The sequence below is a fragment of the Solanum tuberosum genome, unplaced genomic scaffold, assembly GCF_000226075.1.
Source record: "Solanum tuberosum cultivar DM 1-3 516 R44 unplaced genomic scaffold, SolTub_3.0 scf00420, whole genome shotgun sequence".
Classification (NCBI taxonomy): Eukaryota; Viridiplantae; Streptophyta; class Magnoliopsida; order Solanales; family Solanaceae; genus Solanum; species Solanum tuberosum.
In genome coordinates, this window is record NW_006239340.1 from 318,710 (window position 1) to 339,369 (window position 20,660).

General features: G+C 30.2%; 2 protein-coding genes and 2 long non-coding RNA genes across 4 annotated transcripts in view; 3 read left to right on the forward strand and 1 right to left on the reverse strand.

Annotated features, from left to right (window-relative positions):
* LOC102583036 (extensin-3-like) overlaps positions 1-8,722 on the forward strand; it is a 28,911-nt gene extending 20,189 nt beyond the window's left edge. Inside the window, exon 2 of the mRNA XM_015303186.1 lies at positions 8,640-8,722. Within this exon, the coding sequence (XP_015158672.1) occupies positions 8,640-8,704 (65 nt within the window). The 3' untranslated portion in view covers positions 8,705-8,722. The remainder of the gene's footprint in view (positions 1-8,639) is intronic.
* On the reverse strand, positions 8,463-8,685 carry LOC102605489 (uncharacterized). Its single transcript, XR_001471697.1, has 2 exons — positions 8,646-8,685; positions 8,463-8,479 (listed from the first exon to the last, which is right to left on the reverse strand). It is a non-coding gene; the product is annotated as an uncharacterized lncRNA (long non-coding RNA).
* A 20-nt stretch (positions 8,723-8,742) lies between the features above and the next one.
* Positions 8,743-9,392, forward strand: LOC107057990 (uncharacterized). The gene is made up of 2 exons (XR_001471698.1): positions 8,743-9,055; positions 9,226-9,392. It is a non-coding gene; the product is annotated as an uncharacterized lncRNA (long non-coding RNA).
* A 2,777-nt stretch (positions 9,393-12,169) lies between these two features.
* LOC107057988 (uncharacterized) lies at positions 12,170-13,182 on the forward strand. The gene is made up of 2 exons (XM_015303181.1): positions 12,170-12,659; positions 12,758-13,182. The coding sequence occupies exons 1-2, from the start codon at positions 12,170-12,172 to the stop codon at positions 13,180-13,182; spliced, it is 915 nt and encodes a 304-aa protein (XP_015158667.1).
* Positions 13,183-20,660: the final 7,478 nt, after the last annotated feature.

The following is a 20,660-nucleotide window of genomic DNA, read 5'->3' on the forward strand; positions in this document are numbered from 1 at the left end:
TACCAAAAAATTGTTGCAATGATTAACTTCATAGTTATAATTATTTTTCAAAACAAAATGATACAGCCATGTGAGCACAATTGAGGTCATACATTTTATCTGATACGAGTTGAAACGTAAGTCTTGAGGTGCTTCTTCTTGTGTTGAGAATTCATGTTATACGACTCGGACCTCTTCTATTTAATATTATATTTATTGAGCTAGCTTAATTAGAGATGTTAATATTTCTATCAATTCAATTTTACATGATCTTAATTTTTAAGTTTTAAATATAGTTTAAGTAAATAGAAGTTATAAAAAATGAAAAAATGAAAAAATAAATAGAAGTTTTGTCTAATTAACTGGATGTATTTGTACTTTTTATATATAGAAAGATATGTATAATCAATTTACATTTTATTTAAACAATGTCAATTATAGATAGATAAATCAATTATTATTGAATATAATTAATACACAAAAAAATTATATTGACATTCAATTCTTTTTTTTCTTATTTTAATCTTGATATCTTAATCCATATATTTTTTGTATTTTCAATTAAAACTATAAAACTACAATCCAAAATTCACATCTCTATTTAAATTCAAATTGAAATAACTAAATGTTGTGGAAGTATAGTTCCACTATAGTTATAGTTGAACAATTTAACTTGAATTTGAATTCATGGTTGAGATAAAAAAAATTGAATTGATTTTTTTTTTTTTTGAAAACTCTATCATTTGTTGTTCAGTTTTTTATTTTTGATATTATACTAATATTTCTTTTGTAGGTTTTACATGTCCTTCTTTACAGATGAGATAAGTTTTTACAATATGAATTTTTTTAAATCTTTTTTCTCAATTATATAATCTAAATTTTCTATTATGTATAGATTTGAGAAAAGATTGAACCACAAATAATTTATCATACACAATTATATTCTATATTGTTGCAAGAGATTGTTTTCATGGCTTGAATATATGAGTATTGCATTGAATTGTATATTTTTGTCAATTTAAGGTAATTTATTTTTACCTAGGTATTAATTTCATAATTGGTATTGAATTTTAAGATCTATATCTAGGTATTAATTTAATAATTGATACTGAAAATTGAGATCTATATCTACATGTTTTAAGAAGTTTAAAAGTTATTGGTTGGATTACTTCTTTGCTTACTTTGTATTTTTTTTTAGTTTTCGTTTGTTAAATATTTTTGAAAAGAAAATTATTCAAAACATATTTTTTTTCTCCTTGAAATTCTGAATCATTATTCTTTTGGTGCTATAATACTTTGCCGTTATTGATAGGCATATTTATGGAATAAGAGCATATAAATGGCAAATTGGGATCGATGTTCATCAAGCTAAAGTACAATTGAAGATTGTGGAAGGAGACCGGAGAGATAGGAAAAAATTATGTTGCTTTGGACTCAAACAAGATGATGTCTTACAAGAATTGTATATTGTCACTATTCTCAAAATTGTAAAATGTAATTATATGTAACTTGAGAATTATTTTGAAATCTCAAAAATGTATTTGGGATTAAATTATGTAACCTTTTTTTACTAACAAAGCTTGTGGAAAATCCTTTCCTATGTGGTAATGAAATTGTTTGAAATCTATTTTTTAGGTATATTTTAAAAAGGCAAAATTCTTGTGATTATTAATGCTTATGTCAGTAATTTTAAATTATTAGCAATGAATTTTGATAGTTACAGCTAAATCTATATGTAATTATAAAAATAGGCAATACATTTTCACTTGTCTTAGCAAATTAAAACTACTAGCTATAATTTATGTATGTTATGGCAAAGAGTATGAGTTCTTAGCTTGGTGAAAAAAATATTTGTGGCAAATACTTTGATTTTATAGCTATAGATTTTCCAGTTTGTAGCTAAATACAAGTATTATTGCCACAAGATTAAAAATATGAAATAGCCACATATTTTGAATTTTCATAGCAAATAAATCAAGTCATTTGCCACAATAGAATGCATTGTGTCTACAATATAAAAATTGCTACAGATTTAATTTGTTGTGGCAAAAGAGTAAAATTATTTGCTACAAGTAAATATTTCGTAGCAAAATGTTTTTACTATCATAGCTACAACACAATTTTTTTTGTAGCTATAAGTATTAGTCCTTGGCCACGGACCATGTAAAGTCCATGGCTAACTTTTAGCCACCCTACATCTTGCCACGAATGCTACGAAAAAATATTTTATGGCTAAAGTGTTTAGCTATGGAAAATTTCATATTTAGCTACAATGTGTTTTGTAGCATTAAGTGCATTTTCTTGTAGTGTGTATAAAATAAGTTATTACTAAATGGTTTTATGTTTTCCCTTCTCTCTACTCTTTCTTTTGCTCCTTTTTCTTATTTTGTCATCCATATATTGAGTTATTTATAAGTTGAGGCTCTCATCAATTACATTAAATCAGTTGCTATAAAAAATGTAATTTTTAACCGTCAATAAATTCAATGATAAGATACAATAAAATCTAAGTTACAATAAACTGGAGAATATTAGTAGCTCCAATCTAAGTAACAATTAATCGGGAATGTTAATAGCTCTGTTGATTAGTAACATTGCAATGACAATTAATGTAAATATTATATCTAACCTCTGGACTTATGCCCACATAATTCCCCAAGTAACCCTTTTGGGGAAATATTTCTTGCAAGTAAAACCCTGTTGAATTTTTGCAGTCCACAAGTTTTCATTTACGCCCACATACATTTACGAATGTGATTAAAGCTTGACTTCACATTCGTGAAGAAATCCAACAAGTATTTCACCAAGAACAAAGTAATTAGTTCTTGAATTGACCATCGTGAGGAGAAAAATTAGAGAATTACATCTTTTTATATAAAATTTTATAAAGGAAAAAGTAAATGCACCCACGCAAATTACTGAAATTAAATATTATTACTTGTCCTATTTCTCTTATCTTGACTAGTATACGTGCCCGCGCATTAACGACAAAAAATTAATATGATTTATGTGAAGTGCTCTTAGTACAAACAATATTATATGTTCTACAATCTTTACTGTAACAATTATTAATAACAAATTTTTGTATTAAACCATTATGGTACTTTAGTTTTAAGCGAATTCATTGTACAATTTTCATATCATCCCTAATACTCTTTTTGTAAATATTGTTTGTTCTATGGTTTAATAGTTTTCCTCGTATAAATTTTTACATGTAATAGAAATAAAGTTATATTAATTTGAATCCAAAATATAAAAAGAGATATTCCTTTTTTCAATATTTTTGCTTATTAAAAATCTACCAAAGTGTTTTTTTATATAATATGTGATAAGATGCTAAAATTTCATTCCACTTTATTTTCAATTTAGAATTTGAGATTATATTCAAATAATTTTATTTCCTAAATGAAAATTTAGTTAATTTTTTTTTTATTTTTATTGTGTTGCTAGAAATTCTTTCATTATATAATTTTGTTTATTCCTGACTTTATCTATTAAGAATTAAGTTACATGATATTATATATTGCACGACTTCTTTATACATTATAATTCTCTTTTTTTGTTCTTTTTCTTCAATGATATTTTTACTAACTTTTTCATTTTTTATTTCATTTATGGTTCAAATAATGTCATTACTAAACTCTGATTATGAAATAATTCTCTTACAACTTTATCAAAAAAATAATTATCTTACATATAAAAATTTGAGTTTTACCTTGAAAATTGAATATCCACGTGATAATTTTGAATTTTAATTTTGTTTAAAATATCCATATAGTATGATTTTTTTTAATTTCAAAATACTTTCTCATCTCAAATTTAAATTGTTATATAGTACGCTTTCAAGTACATGAGCTTATTCATATAGTATGATTTTTTTATATTTCAAAATACTTTCTCATCTCAAATTTAAATGTTTATACGTTTACATTGAGATATGTATTTATATGTTTTTCATTTTCTTATTCATATCTATTGTTATTGTGCTAACCATTTGTCATGTGTTTTTTTTAAAATAATTCATTGTCCTTCTCTATTACTCATCTTCTAATATTATGTAAATAAATATATAACTTCTTTCTTTCAAACTTATACGAAATTCTTATTATACTTTTATTTTATTAATCAAAATTCTTTCATTATTTAAATTTAACAAATGTAATTTCAATTACTATATGAAATATAATCTCATCCAAATTAGAGAGTGACTGTAGTATATTATAGCTTTTCTAATTAAAATTTAATGACTTTTTAGCATAACTTTTATCATCAACGAAGAATGGAGAATGAGGAAAGTGCAATTTTTTCTTTAAAGAAATAAAATAAAAATAAAAAAAGTAAAAATTTATATCAATAATTACCTTAAGGTATGACGGCATCTTCATTTGCAAAACATCCCAAGTCTTTCATCTTCTCCGTCAATATTCATATTGATTTTATTCTTCATCATCATCATCATTATTTATATTAATTTTATTCTTTAAAAATTAAACACGTAGTGAATCGTTAAAAGAATATTAAATCAACATAAATAAGGAACGCCAATCAAATTTAAATGGTAATTGAGTTTAGTATGTATATTCATCTAATAATCTAATAAATCACTTAAAAAGAGACCATTTTAATTTAACATAAAAATGAACAGAAAAGGCTAAATTATCACAAAAGAAAATATTAGATGTCATGCAAAGTATTAAATCGACGATACAATTATCATAGCAGTAATTTATGTACCAAAAATATTAAAAGACGGCATACATGGTCCACTATTGTAAAATTCTTCAGAATTCCTTCATTTCTTTATCATTAGTTTCTTCTTCTTCCTCGTTGTACTGGAGATGATGGCAATCCTTCCCCCTCAACCATAATCAAATAATTTCACATAAAATAATTAAGGAAGAAGGCATACATACATACAATACACTACTATACTTCCAGTCAATTTTCTTTTATGATCTCAAGTGCATTCAATTTTTATTTTTTTTAATGTGATTGTTGTTACACATTTTTGAATATATATTTTGAAGAGTTGGTTTAAAAAGATGTGGATGATAATGTAGTTAAGAGTAATATTTTTTCACAAATATGACTTATGAAGTTTAACTGTTTTTAGGGATAAGGTTAGTTATTATTTGAAATTTAAATTTTAAATTAATTATTTAGTATTTTGTCATGGCTAAAGCTTTCTTTTATTTATAAAGAAAGAAAGAACGTGGTTCTGTTTTTTATTTTATTTTTATTTTTAAAATTTTTATGACTGAGAGATTTTTCTTTATATTATTTTCTAAGGCATGTGATCGAGATAATATTTTAATTTTTTTAAAAGGAACAAAACAATCTCATTTTCCATATGAAGATCCATTGTTTTTAGTTAATTTTCTTACCAATCTGTTTTTAATATTATAGAATTATGTGTATTAATTATAAACAATTTTACAGTTACATCAGTCATCACCATAATTTTTAAAATTGTTTTAAAACTATTTCCATTTATTTAATTTTAATTAATTTTAAAAATGTGTTTTTTGTGGTGCTGACATGTGACACTTTTCCCTCTCCTATTATATATAGATAGATTTCCATTTAATTAATTTAAAAAATGTATTTTTTGTGGTGCTGTCATGTGGCACTTTTTCCTCTCCTATTATATGTAAATAGATTATTAGTTTTCAGGGATGAAAATTTAATTGTTACACCTTTCACCTTTTTATTTAAAAAAAAAAAAAGAATGAACAACCAACTGATTTGGTATCTGATTGTGGTTATTCAAGGCATATTATAACGATTAAATTTTCGTTTTAGAAAAATAATAAAGAAAAGAAAAATATCAATAAATAATAATATTTAATTTTATTTATTTGTGCAGGATTTAACAATATTTAGAAAATTTTATACTAAAATGTGTAATTTTTGTTTTTTTTTTCTCTCCATGACTGTCAACTCAAAAGTTTTGCTTTGTACCTGAATTGATGGAATACTTTTTTATCACATTCGAGGAGGTATAAAATGACTCACCACTTGGAGGCAAATACTCTTTTGTATGCAGAAGACTGTCAAATCACTATTGAATACTCTTTTATATAGGCATCAACTAGGGTTTGAGATATTTGATCTCCTTGCCATTCTAGTTGACTTTGGGCTTGAGAAACATGAGTTGCGCTGGGCTAGGCTTGTAAGTTTAACGGACTAACCTAAATTTAATTAGGGAAAATTATATAACTAAGTTAACATTTAGTAGTTAATTATACTAAATGACTAGAGTTTTAGTTAATTATAGAAAATGGGTATTGTTTAAGAAAATGGTTATGTGGGGTCATCTATTTGTATGGGATCGTGTAGAATCTCATTATCCCTTTTATACAAATCTATTCATAACCTCTCTCTAATCCACTCACTAAAGGAATTGCAGGTTCCATTGTCAAATCTAAAGCTATTGATTCAAATATAGGAGAGAAGGAGACTAAATTTAAGTTTTGCAATAACCTCATTAGGATGCAATAAATCTGTGTTAAAAGCTCCAAAGAAAAAAAAAAAAAAGGAGAGGAAAAAAGAGTTAATGAGTTTGACTTGATGATTCTTGGAAAAAAAGAGTACAAGAAACATCTTCTAGAAGCAAAGATATAACCTTGTTTTAGTTATTCTCAATTTGTATATGTATGATTTAAGTTGTATATGAGATAATAAATTAGTTGTACTTTTGGTTAATTGTATATGCTACATAATATATAACAAACGAGAGGATGATGGGGTATTTTTATTTTTTCTTTTTACGTTATTTGTATATGCATATTTACGTTCAATAGGTTGTTTGTATATAAGCATGTAATTGTATGTATTATATGCCTTAGTTGTACATATTACATAATATCAAGACACAAATGTATAAGCCAACAATTATACAAAATTAAATAGAGAAATTATCTAACATACAATTCAATTCCTGACATATACATATTGATATAAGTCAAATACAAATATTATTCAAATATACATATTGGTATAAGTCAATACGAATATTATTCAAATATACATATTTGTTGTCTTAAAATATACAACAAATTGTATACAAACTATATACTATACAATACGTTTAGAAACATATACAAATACATAAACGTAAAAAACAAATCTAATCTGCAGACCTATACTAATTCTATACATATACAATTACTACACACAAACCACTATACATTTTCATCATAATCCTGAAATACTCATAATCGAACTATACAAATCAATCAACTACTTCATATACAATGTTAATACGCTTAAAATCAATATTTTGTTATTAATTCATAACCATACAATTCAAATTGATATAGTAAAATACAAGACGTTCAATTTGAAATTGAAATTGATTTGGATATACACGAGTAGGAGGGAGAATCTGAAACTTTTGAATTTTGAATTTTGAATTTTGGAATTTTGAATTTTGAATTTTAATTTTGTTGAGAAATTTTACTTGAAGAAGAAGACTTATTTGGTAAGATATTCTAATTAGATTCAATAACCTTTAATTAAGGGATCATTTTCCATAATTATATAAAAAAAATCAAGATATTTAGTTAACTAAATTTTAACAACACTTTATATAATTAATTAAAAAAATCAAAATATACAAATGAGATTTCTTTTAGCTATTTAAACAATAGCTATGTTGCGTAAATAGGTAAACTCTAGTTAAGAAAGCCCATTTAAATCATAAAATTTGTAACTTAATATTATTCCAACTTTATTATAAACAAAAAAAATTTGAACAAAAAAAATGAAGAAACAAAATAGAACATAAGATCTCGATCGTTGGACAAATATTTGTCTATAATAAATATATGTCGGTAATAATAATTGACTAGGTCAATGTAGCTAAGGTTTGTACTTGTTTATACTTACATCCATATCTCTTGGGACGATTAAAAATATTAGTTTAGCTTAACTAATGGAATCTTATATGGAGTTTAGTAATTTTACCTTTGTCGGTGATCAAGTTATACAAATGATTAATTATTTTTCTAATTAAAAAGTCAAAGTCATTAATGGATGAACTAAGAATCGTCCATGTATTTGAATACTTTCTCCGTCTCCTTTTAATTGTCATGATTTTCTTTTTTAGAGTCAACCAATAAGAATTTTGACTAACATTTTACGGTGTATTTTTTCATCATATTGATATGCAAAAATTACAATTTATAGTATTTTTCGTATAGTTTTTGAATATCTAAATTTTTAGTTTAAAATATCAAATTAATGTAATTTAATTTAACTTTAAAAATTAATTAAATTGACTTTCGAAAAGCGTAACACAACAACTAAAACGGGACGGCTTCTTCTCTTCTTCTTTTATTATAAACATTTAAGTGCTTAACTATTGAAAAAAGTGGCACGTATTTAGTTTGTTAGGTAGAGAAAACTCCAGTTTACAAATCACCAACACCTTATCATCCCGCACCAGTTTACAAATCACCCCCACCGCCAACTCCAGTTTACAAGTCACCACCACCACCTAAGGAGCCATACTACCCTCCACACACTCCAGTTTACAAGTCACCATCACCACCGGTAAAGCCATACCATCCTACACCAGTTTATAAGTCACCACCACCTCCAACACCAGTTTACAAGTCACCACCACCACCAACACCTGTTTCAAGTCTCCGATCCCCCACCACCAGTGAAGCCATACCATCCTGCACCAGTATACAAGTCTCCGATCCCCCACCACCAGTGAAGCCATACCATCCTGCACCAGTATACAAGTCTCCGATCCCCCACCACCAGTGAAGCCATACCATCCTACACCAGTATACAAGTCTCCACCATCCCCAACTCCCGTTTACAAATCACCACCACCACCAGTGAAGCCATACCATCCTACACCAGTATACAAGTCTCCACCATCCCCAACTCCCGTTTACAAATCACCACCACCACCAGTGAAGCCATACCATCCTGCACCAGTGTACAAGTCTTCACCACCCCCAACTCCCATTTACAAGTCTCCGTCTCCACCACCCCACTATATTTACTCATCTCCCCCTCCTCCCCACCATTACTAAGAAGTGACTTCATTATCTATGAGGTAATTAATATAAACTTAAACTTTCAAAAACATATGACTAAAATGCAATGCAATAATAAGTTGCACAATTTCTTCATGCAAAACATCAATATAAAAACTCATGTTGTCTACTTCTTATTTGGTTAGCTTCTACTATATGTTCTCATTCACAATATTATATTCTTATGCAGGAAAAGTAAATGTTGAGCTGAAAGGAATGCATTTTCCATTTTAGATAGGCAATGATAAAAGAAGAAAATTAAATTATAGTAAACAATAAGCCCCACAGAAGGCGAAGTTCTTTTGTAGCTTCATGTTATCTAAGTTAGTGATATTGTTTTTGTACTCTATTTTTATATTTTACTTTTCTGTATTTCTGTATGTTTGCTCAGTTTCAATCTCCTTGCAAAATGCAGAGAAACTCTATTTTTATATTTTACTAATTTTATGTATTTCTGTATGTTTGCTCAGTTTCAATCTCATTGCAAAATGCAGAGATTAATTATGAGATGAATAAAATAATTTATTACTACTATATTACAGTTTTATGTTACTCTCTTCGATCTTAATTAGTCCTTTTTTTTTTTCTTATTTCGTCATCTTTATATCGATTCATTAGGCGAGGGTCATCGATTACACTAAATCAATCATTATACAGATAAAATTGATGACAAATTTAACGATAAGATACCATAGAATCTCACTAACAATTTACAGATGAATCTTAATACCAGTTGGTTGATAACCTGAACTTTCACCTTGTTAGTGAGGATTTGAATCCCCAATCCCATCCTTCATTTCCCATACCTCTACACACAAATTATTTTTTAAGAAAGAAAAAGTAACAATCAACATAAATATTATATCTAAAGTCATAATATGATACAATACAAATAGGCAACAATACAATAAAAGAAAAGTTACTCCCACGATGTCAACATTTCAAAATTGACAATGGCAAAGTATACGTACGTAGCATATAGCAATCAATCAGTAAATAAATTATTCCTAAAGTAGTCATGATCATCTTCATATACTATATTTAGTAAAATTCTAAGATTAAGTCAATATTATTCAGTCTAGTGTTTGGTGATTATAACAAATAGTGACAATATTAATTAATGGAAATTGGAGCAGAACGGTCAACGCTATATTTTTTTAATTTGGTTACTACATTTTAATATCTTTAAAATAAAATTTATATATTTAAAAAATTACAAAAAATATTATTATTTGTATAATATAAAATATTTTAAAATATAATAGTATCTTAGTGGAGAAAAGATTGTTTGATTTCCTAGAGTAATAGAGTTAGCTGAGTAATTTGATAGTTTGATAAATTAATTAAAAACTGGTCAAATAAAAATGTTGATAAGCTAAAAAAGTCATAAGTTAGGAATGATTAATTTATCGTATATAACTAAATTGGCATAAATAAGCAACTTAGCTTATAAACACTTTGATATTTACAAATACATAAATAAACTTTTCTTTTTATTTTTATAAATCAGTTTGATCAACTAGTAATTGTCATGACCCAAAAATGGATGTGATGGCACTCGTCTTATCCCACCAAGACAAGTCAGCCTAAAACTCAACCATTACAATAAAATGCAATTTTTTTTTATAATCAACTCAAAAATACCGCAAAATCTGGTTGTCACGTGTGCAAGCCTCTAAAGTATTACAATTGATTCAAAAGAAAAACACTAGTATCAAATGACATTGTTTCTAGAATAAAACAAGATCATAAATAGGAGTAAGAAGGTCCGCTGAAATGACAAGCAGCTACCTCACAAACCTCCATAAGAAGCCTCAGACAAGGAGAAGAGAAAAGATCACAACTTACACGAGACCTCTAGTCATAAATAATGATTTGTCATAAATTTTTGTGACGAAACCTTTTTGTATCCACAACTTACACGAATTTAAAGATAAATAATGATTTGTCATAAATTTTCAAAAAAAGTAGCGAGAAAAATTATTATCCTCAATTTCGTGGCTAAAATTACCTTATAATTGGCACCAATTAATTTTTATGGTGTATGAGAAAACTATGTAGACTAAACATTTTTAATGAACTTTATTTTGTAGACTAAACATTTTTAATGAAATTAGTGACTAAAATTATTTGATAATTGCGTCAATTCATTTTTTTTATGGGAAAGCTTTATAAACAACATATTGTTGGATTTAGCAAGGTGTGAATGGGAAATAAGAAGAGATAATGGAAAGTGGGGGAACCAATTTTGGAAGAAAAATGAAAAGTCATTGCAAAGTTCAAATGAAAAGTCATTTTTACCATATTGGTAGAAGAAAGGAAATTGTTGTCCTTATATTAGGAAACACTTCCTTTAGTTCTTAAAGGGTTAAGAAGAAGGTGCCCCTCGCACCGTCGTTGTCGCTCACTCGGCCTCGGCTTCGGATTGATTGATAATATTTTTGGACAAAATTTATTTAATCAATCTTGTTAATTCATTTTTTCCTTCTGAAAAGTCGTAATTTTTTCCAAAAGACACAACGTTCTGGAAAAAACGGGTCTGAACAGACGCGTTCCTTGCTGTAAATGGCTATAAATAAGAGGTCTTTTTCCGTTTTTCAGACACTGAATTTTTTTTCCTCTCTGCATTCATTTTCTTACATAAACAAAATTGTTGATCGACTGAGTCTGCGTGTGCTCTTGTTGTTGTTCTTGCGTTCGCTGAAGTTATTGAAGTTTGAGGTACCGCTACTTCTCTAACAGGTTAATCTGTTTTATCATGGGAGAAATTAATCTGCAACCTCGGGTACAGTGAGGGGATTAAATTTCTTAAGGAAACACAGTGATTTCTGTGGACTCGAATTAAAAGCATTCTGTCTATTTCATTTTTTTTCTTTTTTCTGTTTCTGTATTTTTGACTAACTTGAATACATGAGATAACAATCATAAGAAATTAAATAGTTTCTGTATTTGAGGTTTCTGGAGATTAAAACCATTATGGTTTTCTACTCTCTTTGAATTTTTAAAATGCATTCGATTAACGATTAAAATAACATAAAAACTTTATCGTTAAATTAGAAACAGTCTGTGTAAGGATTTATTCTTTACTGTTAGTATTTCACATACTAAAATGGTCTGCCATTTGTGACAGAAAAATGACTAATTCAAGTCAAGTAAATGTTGCAACAACATCGGTTGCACACAATCGTTCAACTGCTGCCCTAGCATCGGCTGAGAAACCTGCAAAGTTTTCTGGAGTCGACTTCAAGAGATGGCAGCAGAAGATGTTCTTCTATTTGATTACGTTGAGTCTGCAGAGGTTCATTAATGAGAACGTTCCTGTTTTGTCGGATGAAACTCCGCTTGAAGAACGATTCTTGGAAACAGAAGCATGGACACATTCAGATTTTTTGTGTAAAAATTATATTTTGAGTGGCCTGCAAGATGATCTGTACAATGTTTACAGTAATGTCAAAACCTCAAAAGAACTCTGGGATACTTTAGAAAAGAAGTACAAAACAGAGGATGCCGGAATGAAGAAGTTCATTGTGGTAAAGTTTCTGGACTATAAGATGATAGACAGTAAGACCGTCGTCACCCAAGTTCAAGAATTGCAGGTCATAATCCATGATCTCCTTGCTAAAGGTATAAATTTAGCTAATACCTATGTTGGAAATATTAAGTCTATTCTTAATACTCACATAATCTTTAATGTAGGATTGGTTGTGAATGAGTTTTTCAAGTGGCTGCAATTATTGAGAAGTTACCTCCATTGTGGAAGGACTTCAAAAACTACTTGAAACATAAACGCAAAGAGATGACTGTTGAAAATCTCATGGTAAGGATGAGAGTCGAAGAGGATAATAAGGTCGCAGAAAAGAGGTCACGTGGTAATTCAGCTATATCTGGAGTAAATATTGTTGAAAAAGATCCCACAAAATCAAAGAAAAGAAAAAAAACATCTGGTCCAAAGAGCAATCCTCCAAAGAAGAAATTCAATGGAAGCTACTTCAATTGTGGCAAACGTGGTCATAAAGTTACTGAATGTCGGGGTCCCAAGAAGGACAAGAAGAAGAATCAAGCAAATTTGGTTGAATCCAAAGGAGAGATGGACGATCTCTGTGCAATGCTTTCAGAATGCAACTTGGTTGGAAATCCAAGAAAATAGTGGATAGATTCTGTCGCCTCATGTCATGTTTGTGCCAACAAAGAATTATTTGCATCATATACTCCAGCACCAGCAGACGAGAAGTTGTTTATGGCAAACTCCGTTGTTGCAAAGGTGGAAGGAACATTCAAGGTCCTCTTAAAGATGACATCAGGCAAGGTGGTGACTTTGAACAGGGTCTCGTACGTTTCGAAATTGCGCAAGAACTTAGTTTCTATACCAGTTCTGACTAAGAACGGATTCAAATGTGCATTTGTTTCTGATAAAGTTGTATTGAGTAAGAATGAGATGTATGTATGAAAAGGTTATCTCACTGAGGGCCTCTTTAAACTCAATGTAACTGCAGTTGATATGAATAAAGATTTTGCTTCTTCTTACTTGCTTGAGTCTAAATGTTTATGGCATGAACGTTTGGAACACGTTAATAACAAAACCTTGTGAAAACTAATTAACTTAAATGTTTTGCCTAAATTTAAGTGCAATAAATCAAAATGTCAAGTTTGCGTTGAATCTAAGTATGCTAAGCATCCTTATAAGTCTGTTGAAAGGAATTTATATCCCTTAGAACTGATTCACACTGACATTTGTGACATGAAGTCAACACCAACACGTGGTGAGAAAAAGTATTTCATAACTTTTATTGACGATTGCACTAGATATTGTTATGTCTATTTCTTAAATGGTAAGGATGAAGCAATAGATGCATTTAGGCAATATAAAACTGAAGTTGAAAATCAGTTGGATAGAAAGATCAAAATGATCAGAAGTGATATAGGTCGAGAATATGAATCTCCATTTGCAGAAATATGTTTGGAAAATGGAATTATCCATCAACCTATTGTTCCTTACTCTCCTCAATCTAATGGAATTGCGGAAAGGAAAAACCGAACTTTAAAGGAAATGATGAATGCCTTACTTATAAGTTCAGGTTTACCACAAAACTTGGTGGGGGGGGGGGGAATCTATCCTTACAGCAAATCGAATACTCAACAGAGTGCCTCACACGAAGATACATGTTACTCCATATGAGAAATGGAAAGGTAGAAAATTCAACTTGAAATATTTCAAAGTGTGGGGGGTGTCTAGCCAAAGTCCAGGTTCATGTACCTAAAAGGGTGAAAATAGGGCCTAAGACTGTGGATTGTGTATTCATTGGATATGCCACAAATAGTAAGGCATGTAGATTTTTGGTTCATAAGTGTGAACATCCGAATATTCATGATAATACGGTAATGGAATCAGATAATGCTGAATTTTTTGAACATATCTATCCGTATAAAACTAGACTTGAGTCATCTAGTGGAGGGTCAAAACAACCTCGAGAAGAACCAAAAGAGAATGAAACCAATGAAGAGAGTCCAAGGCGCAGTAAACGTCAAAGGACAGCTACTTCATTTGGATCTGATTTTGTAACATTCCTTCTTGAAAGTGAGCCTCAAACATTCAAAGAAGCTCTGATTTTGTAGCATTCCTTCTTGAAAGTGAGCCTCAAACATTCAAGGAAGCGATGTTGTCTAGCGACTCAACCTCTTGGAAGGAGGCTGTCAATAGTGAGATTGAATCAATCTTAAGCAATCATACTTGGGAGTTGGTTGATCTTCCTCCTGGGAACAAATCCTTGGGTTCAAAATGGATCTTCAAAAAGAAGATGAAAGATGATGGAACTATTGACAAATATAAAGCAAGACTTGTTGTCAAAGGCTTTAGACAGAAAGAAGGTCTTGATTATTTTGACACATACACGCCAGTGACTAGGATTACATCAATGAGGATGTTAATTGCCCTAGATGCAGTATACGGTCTTGAAATTCATCAAATGGATGTGAAAATTGTCTTCTTAAATGGAGAGCTGGAGGAAAATATTTACATGGAACAACCTGAGGGATTCGTAGTTCCCGGTAAAGAAAAGAAAGTATGCAAACTTGTTAAGTCACTTTATGGACTAAAACTAGCACCAAAACAATGACATGCAAAGTTTGATCAAACCATGTTGTCAAATGGATTTAAGATCAATGAGTGTGATAAATGTGTTTACATTAAAGACACTCCGGATCAGGAAGTCATTGTATGCCTATATGTGAATGACATGTGGATAATGAGCAAGGACATTGCCAATGTAAAAGCTACTAAGCGTATGCTTGCTAGTAAGTTTGATATGAAAGATCTAGGAGTAGCCGATTTGATATTGGGAATAAAGATTCACCAAACTCCTAACGGTCTAGCATTGTCTCAATCTCATTATACTCAAAAGGTACTTGAAAAGTTCAAATATTTGAATTTCAAAAAGGCAAAGACCTCAATTGATGTGAACCTTAATCTTGCCAAGAATAAAGGTGAAAGTTAGTCTCAATTGGATTATGCCAGAGTATTGGGAAGTTTGATGTATGTCATGAATTGTACACGACCATACATAGCCTACACTATAAGTAAACTGAGTCGATACACAAGTAATCCCAATCAAAATCATTGGTTGGAAATGAAGAGAGTTTTGGGGTACTTAGAAGACACTCAAAACTATGATTTGCATTACAACAAATATCCAGCAGTTCTTGAAGGATATAGTGATGCAAATTGGATTACTGGGTCAACTGAAACGAAATCCATGAGTGGATATATTTTCACTATTAGTGGAGGAGCAATATCTTGGAAATCATCCAAAAAAACATGTATAGCTCGCTCTACAATGGATTCTGAATTCATCGCCTTAGACAAGGCAGGTGAAGAAGCTGAATGGCTCCGGAATTTCTTAGAAGATATTCCGTTTTGGCCCAAACCAATGACCCCTATATGCATACACTGCGGTAGTCAAGCTGCAATAGGAAGGGCTGGAAGCGTTATGAATAACGGGAAGTCTCGTCACATAAGACGAAGACATAACTCTATTAGACAACTACTCTCTAGTGGAATTATCACAATTGACTATGTAAAGTCAAAGGATAATGTGTCGGATCCACTTACAAAAGGCCTAACTAGAGAGGGAGTTAAGAGATCATCGACGGGAATGGGACTATGGCCGAGAACACGTCATCGTGGCGGTAACTCTACCTAGAAGACTGGAGATCCCAAGATCTAGGTTCAAGGAGATAAAACAAAGTCATAGATGACGGTTCGACATTGTACTAAAATTATTTTATGTCCATTCTCATGATGAGACAATGTTCAGTAACCAGGATAAAGGCATAAGGACTTTTTAATGGTTTCTAAGTTTGATACAGGGTATATCAAATAATGTATCTACGGGATAACACATTTAGAAACCACCTATGTAAGTGTGAAGTGTAAGCCGCTTCAAGGAGAATCCAGTAAGGCCAGTTCTCTAAGCACTTATTAACCGAGATGTGTTCATGGCTGAAACGAACAAAACAATGAGAACCAAAAACAGTTCAAGGGTTGATTGTGTGACTTATGTTGTTTTGGTATACACCAAAGCTCGACGGTTCAAAGATATCAAATCTACCGATTAACCGAGTATATTCGATAGATGTTCACTACGGAAAGTTTAAAGGGAAACCTACTTATCCAGATGCGATTAACCCTTACTTACGAGACATGCAAGTTTTTCAAGCATATGTTTTAACTATAGCCATTCCCTATTCATGTGGGGGATTGTTGGGTTTAGCAAGGTGTGAATGGGAAATAAGAAGAGAAAATGGAAGTGAGGGAACCAATTTTGGAGGGAAAATGAAAAGTCATTGCAAAGTGCAAATGAAAAGTCATTTTTACCATATTGGTAGAAGAAAGGAAAGTGTTGTCCTTATATTAGGAAACACTTCCTTTAGTTCTTAAAGGGTTAAGAAGAAGGTGCCCCCTCGCGCCGTCGTCGTCGCTCGCTCAGCCTCAGCTTTGGATTTGGATTTGGCAAGTGATTAACTGATAATATTTTTAGACAAAATTTATTTAATCAATCTTCTTAATTCATTTCTTTTCTCTTATAAATTAATTCAGAATGTTTGTTAAATAACAAAATTAATTTGGTGCAACGGAATTTATTTGAAATACACGTGTAACAGTAAAAACGTTCTGAAGGGACCTGTTTCTTCCGAAAAGTCGTTACTTTTCCCAAAAGACACAACGTTCTGTCTATTTCATCTTTTTTCTTTTTTCTGTTTCTGTATTTTTGACTAACCCGAATACAGGAGATAACACATATTTGTTAAATATGTGACTCATGCTTGATGCATTCATCTGATTACGAAAATATTTTTTGTCACATAAAGTGCATAATTAATGATGAATTTTCGACCATAACTTAAAAAATCGTTCGTGACCAAAGATTTAATTATAAACCTAAAACCAAATTTAAAGATGATTAAATTTGTGATGTTGGTGCAAAATGCACGAATCAAACCCACCTTTAGGTCTAAGAAAATTGTGAGCACCTCTCAACCATTATTCTCCAACTGATTTCATCTCTTCCTCAATTAATTATGCAAATAATCAAAATATTTTTTTCATTTGGTGTTTGTATTTTGTATTGAAGCCCTAATTAAATCTGAATTGCATATTGCAGGTCGGGGCCCATTGAAGGGTGGCGCTTCCCACACAACTCATGTAGTAACAAAAATTATAAGAAACCACCACGATAATTATAATACACTTTAAAAAAAAAAATAGAATTGTCGGTAATAATTCTAAGATTTGTACTTGTTTATACATCCATATCTTTTAGGAGGATTAACAATATTAATTTAGCTTAACTAATGGAATCTTTTAAGGACATTAGTAATTTAACCTTTGTCGGTGATTAAGTTATGAATTATGATGCTAATCATTAATTGTGTATTCAATAAAAATGTCAAATTTAATGGATGGACCAAATGAATTATTAAATAGTAGTTTTTCTTGTTTACGTAAAAATATTTAAGTGAAAAAAGAGTAGGGATGGCAATGGCGGTGCGGGGCGAGGCGGGTCGAGCTTAATTCGTAAAAATTAAATCTGCCCGGCCCCACCTTGCATAACATTTTTTTTCATTTTTACCCCGTCCTGCACAGACCCGCTCTGCATGAACCCGTCTCGCATATTTTTTTTAATATTTTATTTTTCTAGTTAAGTTTGATACTAAAAATAAAGTTCATATAAATAAATTCATTTTTTCATTAAGTTGTATTAAAATAATAGGATAGTGACTTAAAATTTTATTTTTTAGAGGTCATTTGGGGAGTCCGGAACCTAAATAAGCCACAAAAAGATAAAAGTGACCAAAATAAGCCACTATTCTAGTAAGTAAATAAAATAGGCTTAGTGGAAGAAAAAATTATGTTTTATGCAATATTCCAAACGTTTTCCGTTAGTCTCATAACGTGTATATTTTAATATATAACGGAACTATTTTTTACACCTTGTAAAACGAAACTATTTCTTACACTTTGTAAAGTGTAAGTTTTTCTTACACTTTGTAAAGTGAAAGTTTTTCTGACACTCTATAAAGTGGAAGAAAATCTTACATTTCAAGAAAAGTTACTTTCGCGAAATTCAGAATGATGGGTCTCTTATATATATATGCATCAAATTTTACATTTCAAAAGTTGAAATCCCGGATCATGCTTTTTGGAGAATTTGAAATTAAATTTCAAATCATAATTCCAAATTGCATAATCAATCATTAATTATAAATCATGACTTCATATCGTATGTCCAAACACAAGCTAGGCACCATCAAATCTATGTTTGTACTGATGAAATAGTGTGGTGTAGATTGTTGCTCGCGAGCTAGTGGAACCCAAATGATGTTGTTTGACAGAATATTATTTTTATAATTAGTTTTAATTTACCTAAAGGAAAAATATAAATCTTTCATATTTGACTAATTCTTTGATTCTTGGAGTAAAAGATTTTGGACTCTCTTATAGATTGAGATTCGGCATTTCTTCTCACTTTACATTATACACAATGTACAGATAAAGTAACTTTTCTTAATGTGTAAGATTTTCTTCCATTTTATAAAGTGTAAGAAAAACTTCCACTTCATAAAGTGTAAGAAAAATTTACACTTTACAAAGTGTAAGAAATAGTTTCGTTTTATAAGGTGTAAAAAATAGTTCCGTTATATATTAAAATATACACGTTATGAGACTAACGGAAAACGTTTGGAATATTGCATAAAAACGGATTTTTTTCTTCCACTAAGCCTATTTTGGTTACTTACTAGAATAGTGACCTATTTTGGTCACTTTTATCTTTTTGTGGCTTATTTAGGTTCCGGACTCTCATTTGGGAAACATGTATAAGAATTTGAATTATTTTTTTATTGAGCCATTTTCGTTTACTATCTTGAATATTTAGTAGCTTTAAAGAAATTATCTTAATACATAATGCTCTATCACTCTTATAACATGTAAAAAAAAAAAAAAAAGTTTAAACCTACATAAAATCACATATACCCGCAACCCGCCCCGCATTGGTTTTAAAAAAACCAACTTCAACCTGCCCTGCATCCCAGACGCCCTGCACAACCTTAAACCCGCCCCGCTCTACACATAGCCTTAAACCGCCCCACTCCGGATTCGCCCCGCCCCATTTTCATCCCTAAAAAAAGGCACTTCATTGGTTTATTATTCTCTCCTCTATCCGAAGTTATGTGATATTGTTCAACTTAATACAAAGCGTATGAAAAAAATAGATTTTATTTATTTAATTTAGATAATAAACAATAATATTAACAAAATTTATCTATAATTATTGATTTAATTGCGGAAATATTTTATCACCAACATGACTTATAATTTAGACTCTTTAAAAGTGAATTTTGTATTTTTCAGGTCACTTAATTTAGATTCATGTTGTCAAGCCTCGAGCCTACACCCTGGGCGGCACTGGCACTCGAAGATCATTTTTGGCCTCAAGCGAACCCTTGGCCTAGCTTACTAACTCAGCGGAAGACTATATGCATATTTATAAAGATCAATAGCACACTCTTCAACTTAACTAATGAAATAACTTAGAATGTTTAATAGTTAACATTCAACTTGGCCAAAATGGCAACTCAAGTGTTAACATATGAAATGAAAAGTAAAGACAACTGAATTCACTAACTGACTGTCTAACTATCTGACTATCTATTAAGCCTCTAAACAACTAACATGGATGTCGGGACAGGCCCGCGACATCCTAATGAACTAATACTAAAACTGAAAGCAATGTGAAGGAGTCCTCTGGAATACAAAGAGGCTCACCAATAGACTATGAACTGCTCACTGGATCAACGAATGCGCCAGATGCCGATCCTAGTTACATGTGTCTGCATCATAAGACGATGCAGGCCAACTGGCATCAGTACATTGAATGTACGAGTATGCTAGTTGGAATGCTAAAACAACATAGGCTCAAAATAGATTATGAAAGAAACACTTACCTTGGCTCTTCTCAACTCTTGAATACTTAAATAAACTCATTTCATTATAAAGCAGTTTAAAACAAGTGCAATATAAAGAAAAAAACTGTTGAAAACATGTTGTCAATTCATAATCATAATATCATA

Excerpts from the sequence above, each read along its gene's own strand:
- LOC107057988 (XM_015303181.1), top strand. The coding sequence starts at position 12,170 with ATGACTAATTCAAGTCAAGTAAATGTTGCAACAACATCGGTTGCACAC. Across the intron at positions 12,660-12,757 it reads CCATGATCTCCTTGCTAAAG|TGGCTGCAATTATTGAGAAG; the intron begins GTATAAATTTAG and ends GAGTTTTTCAAG.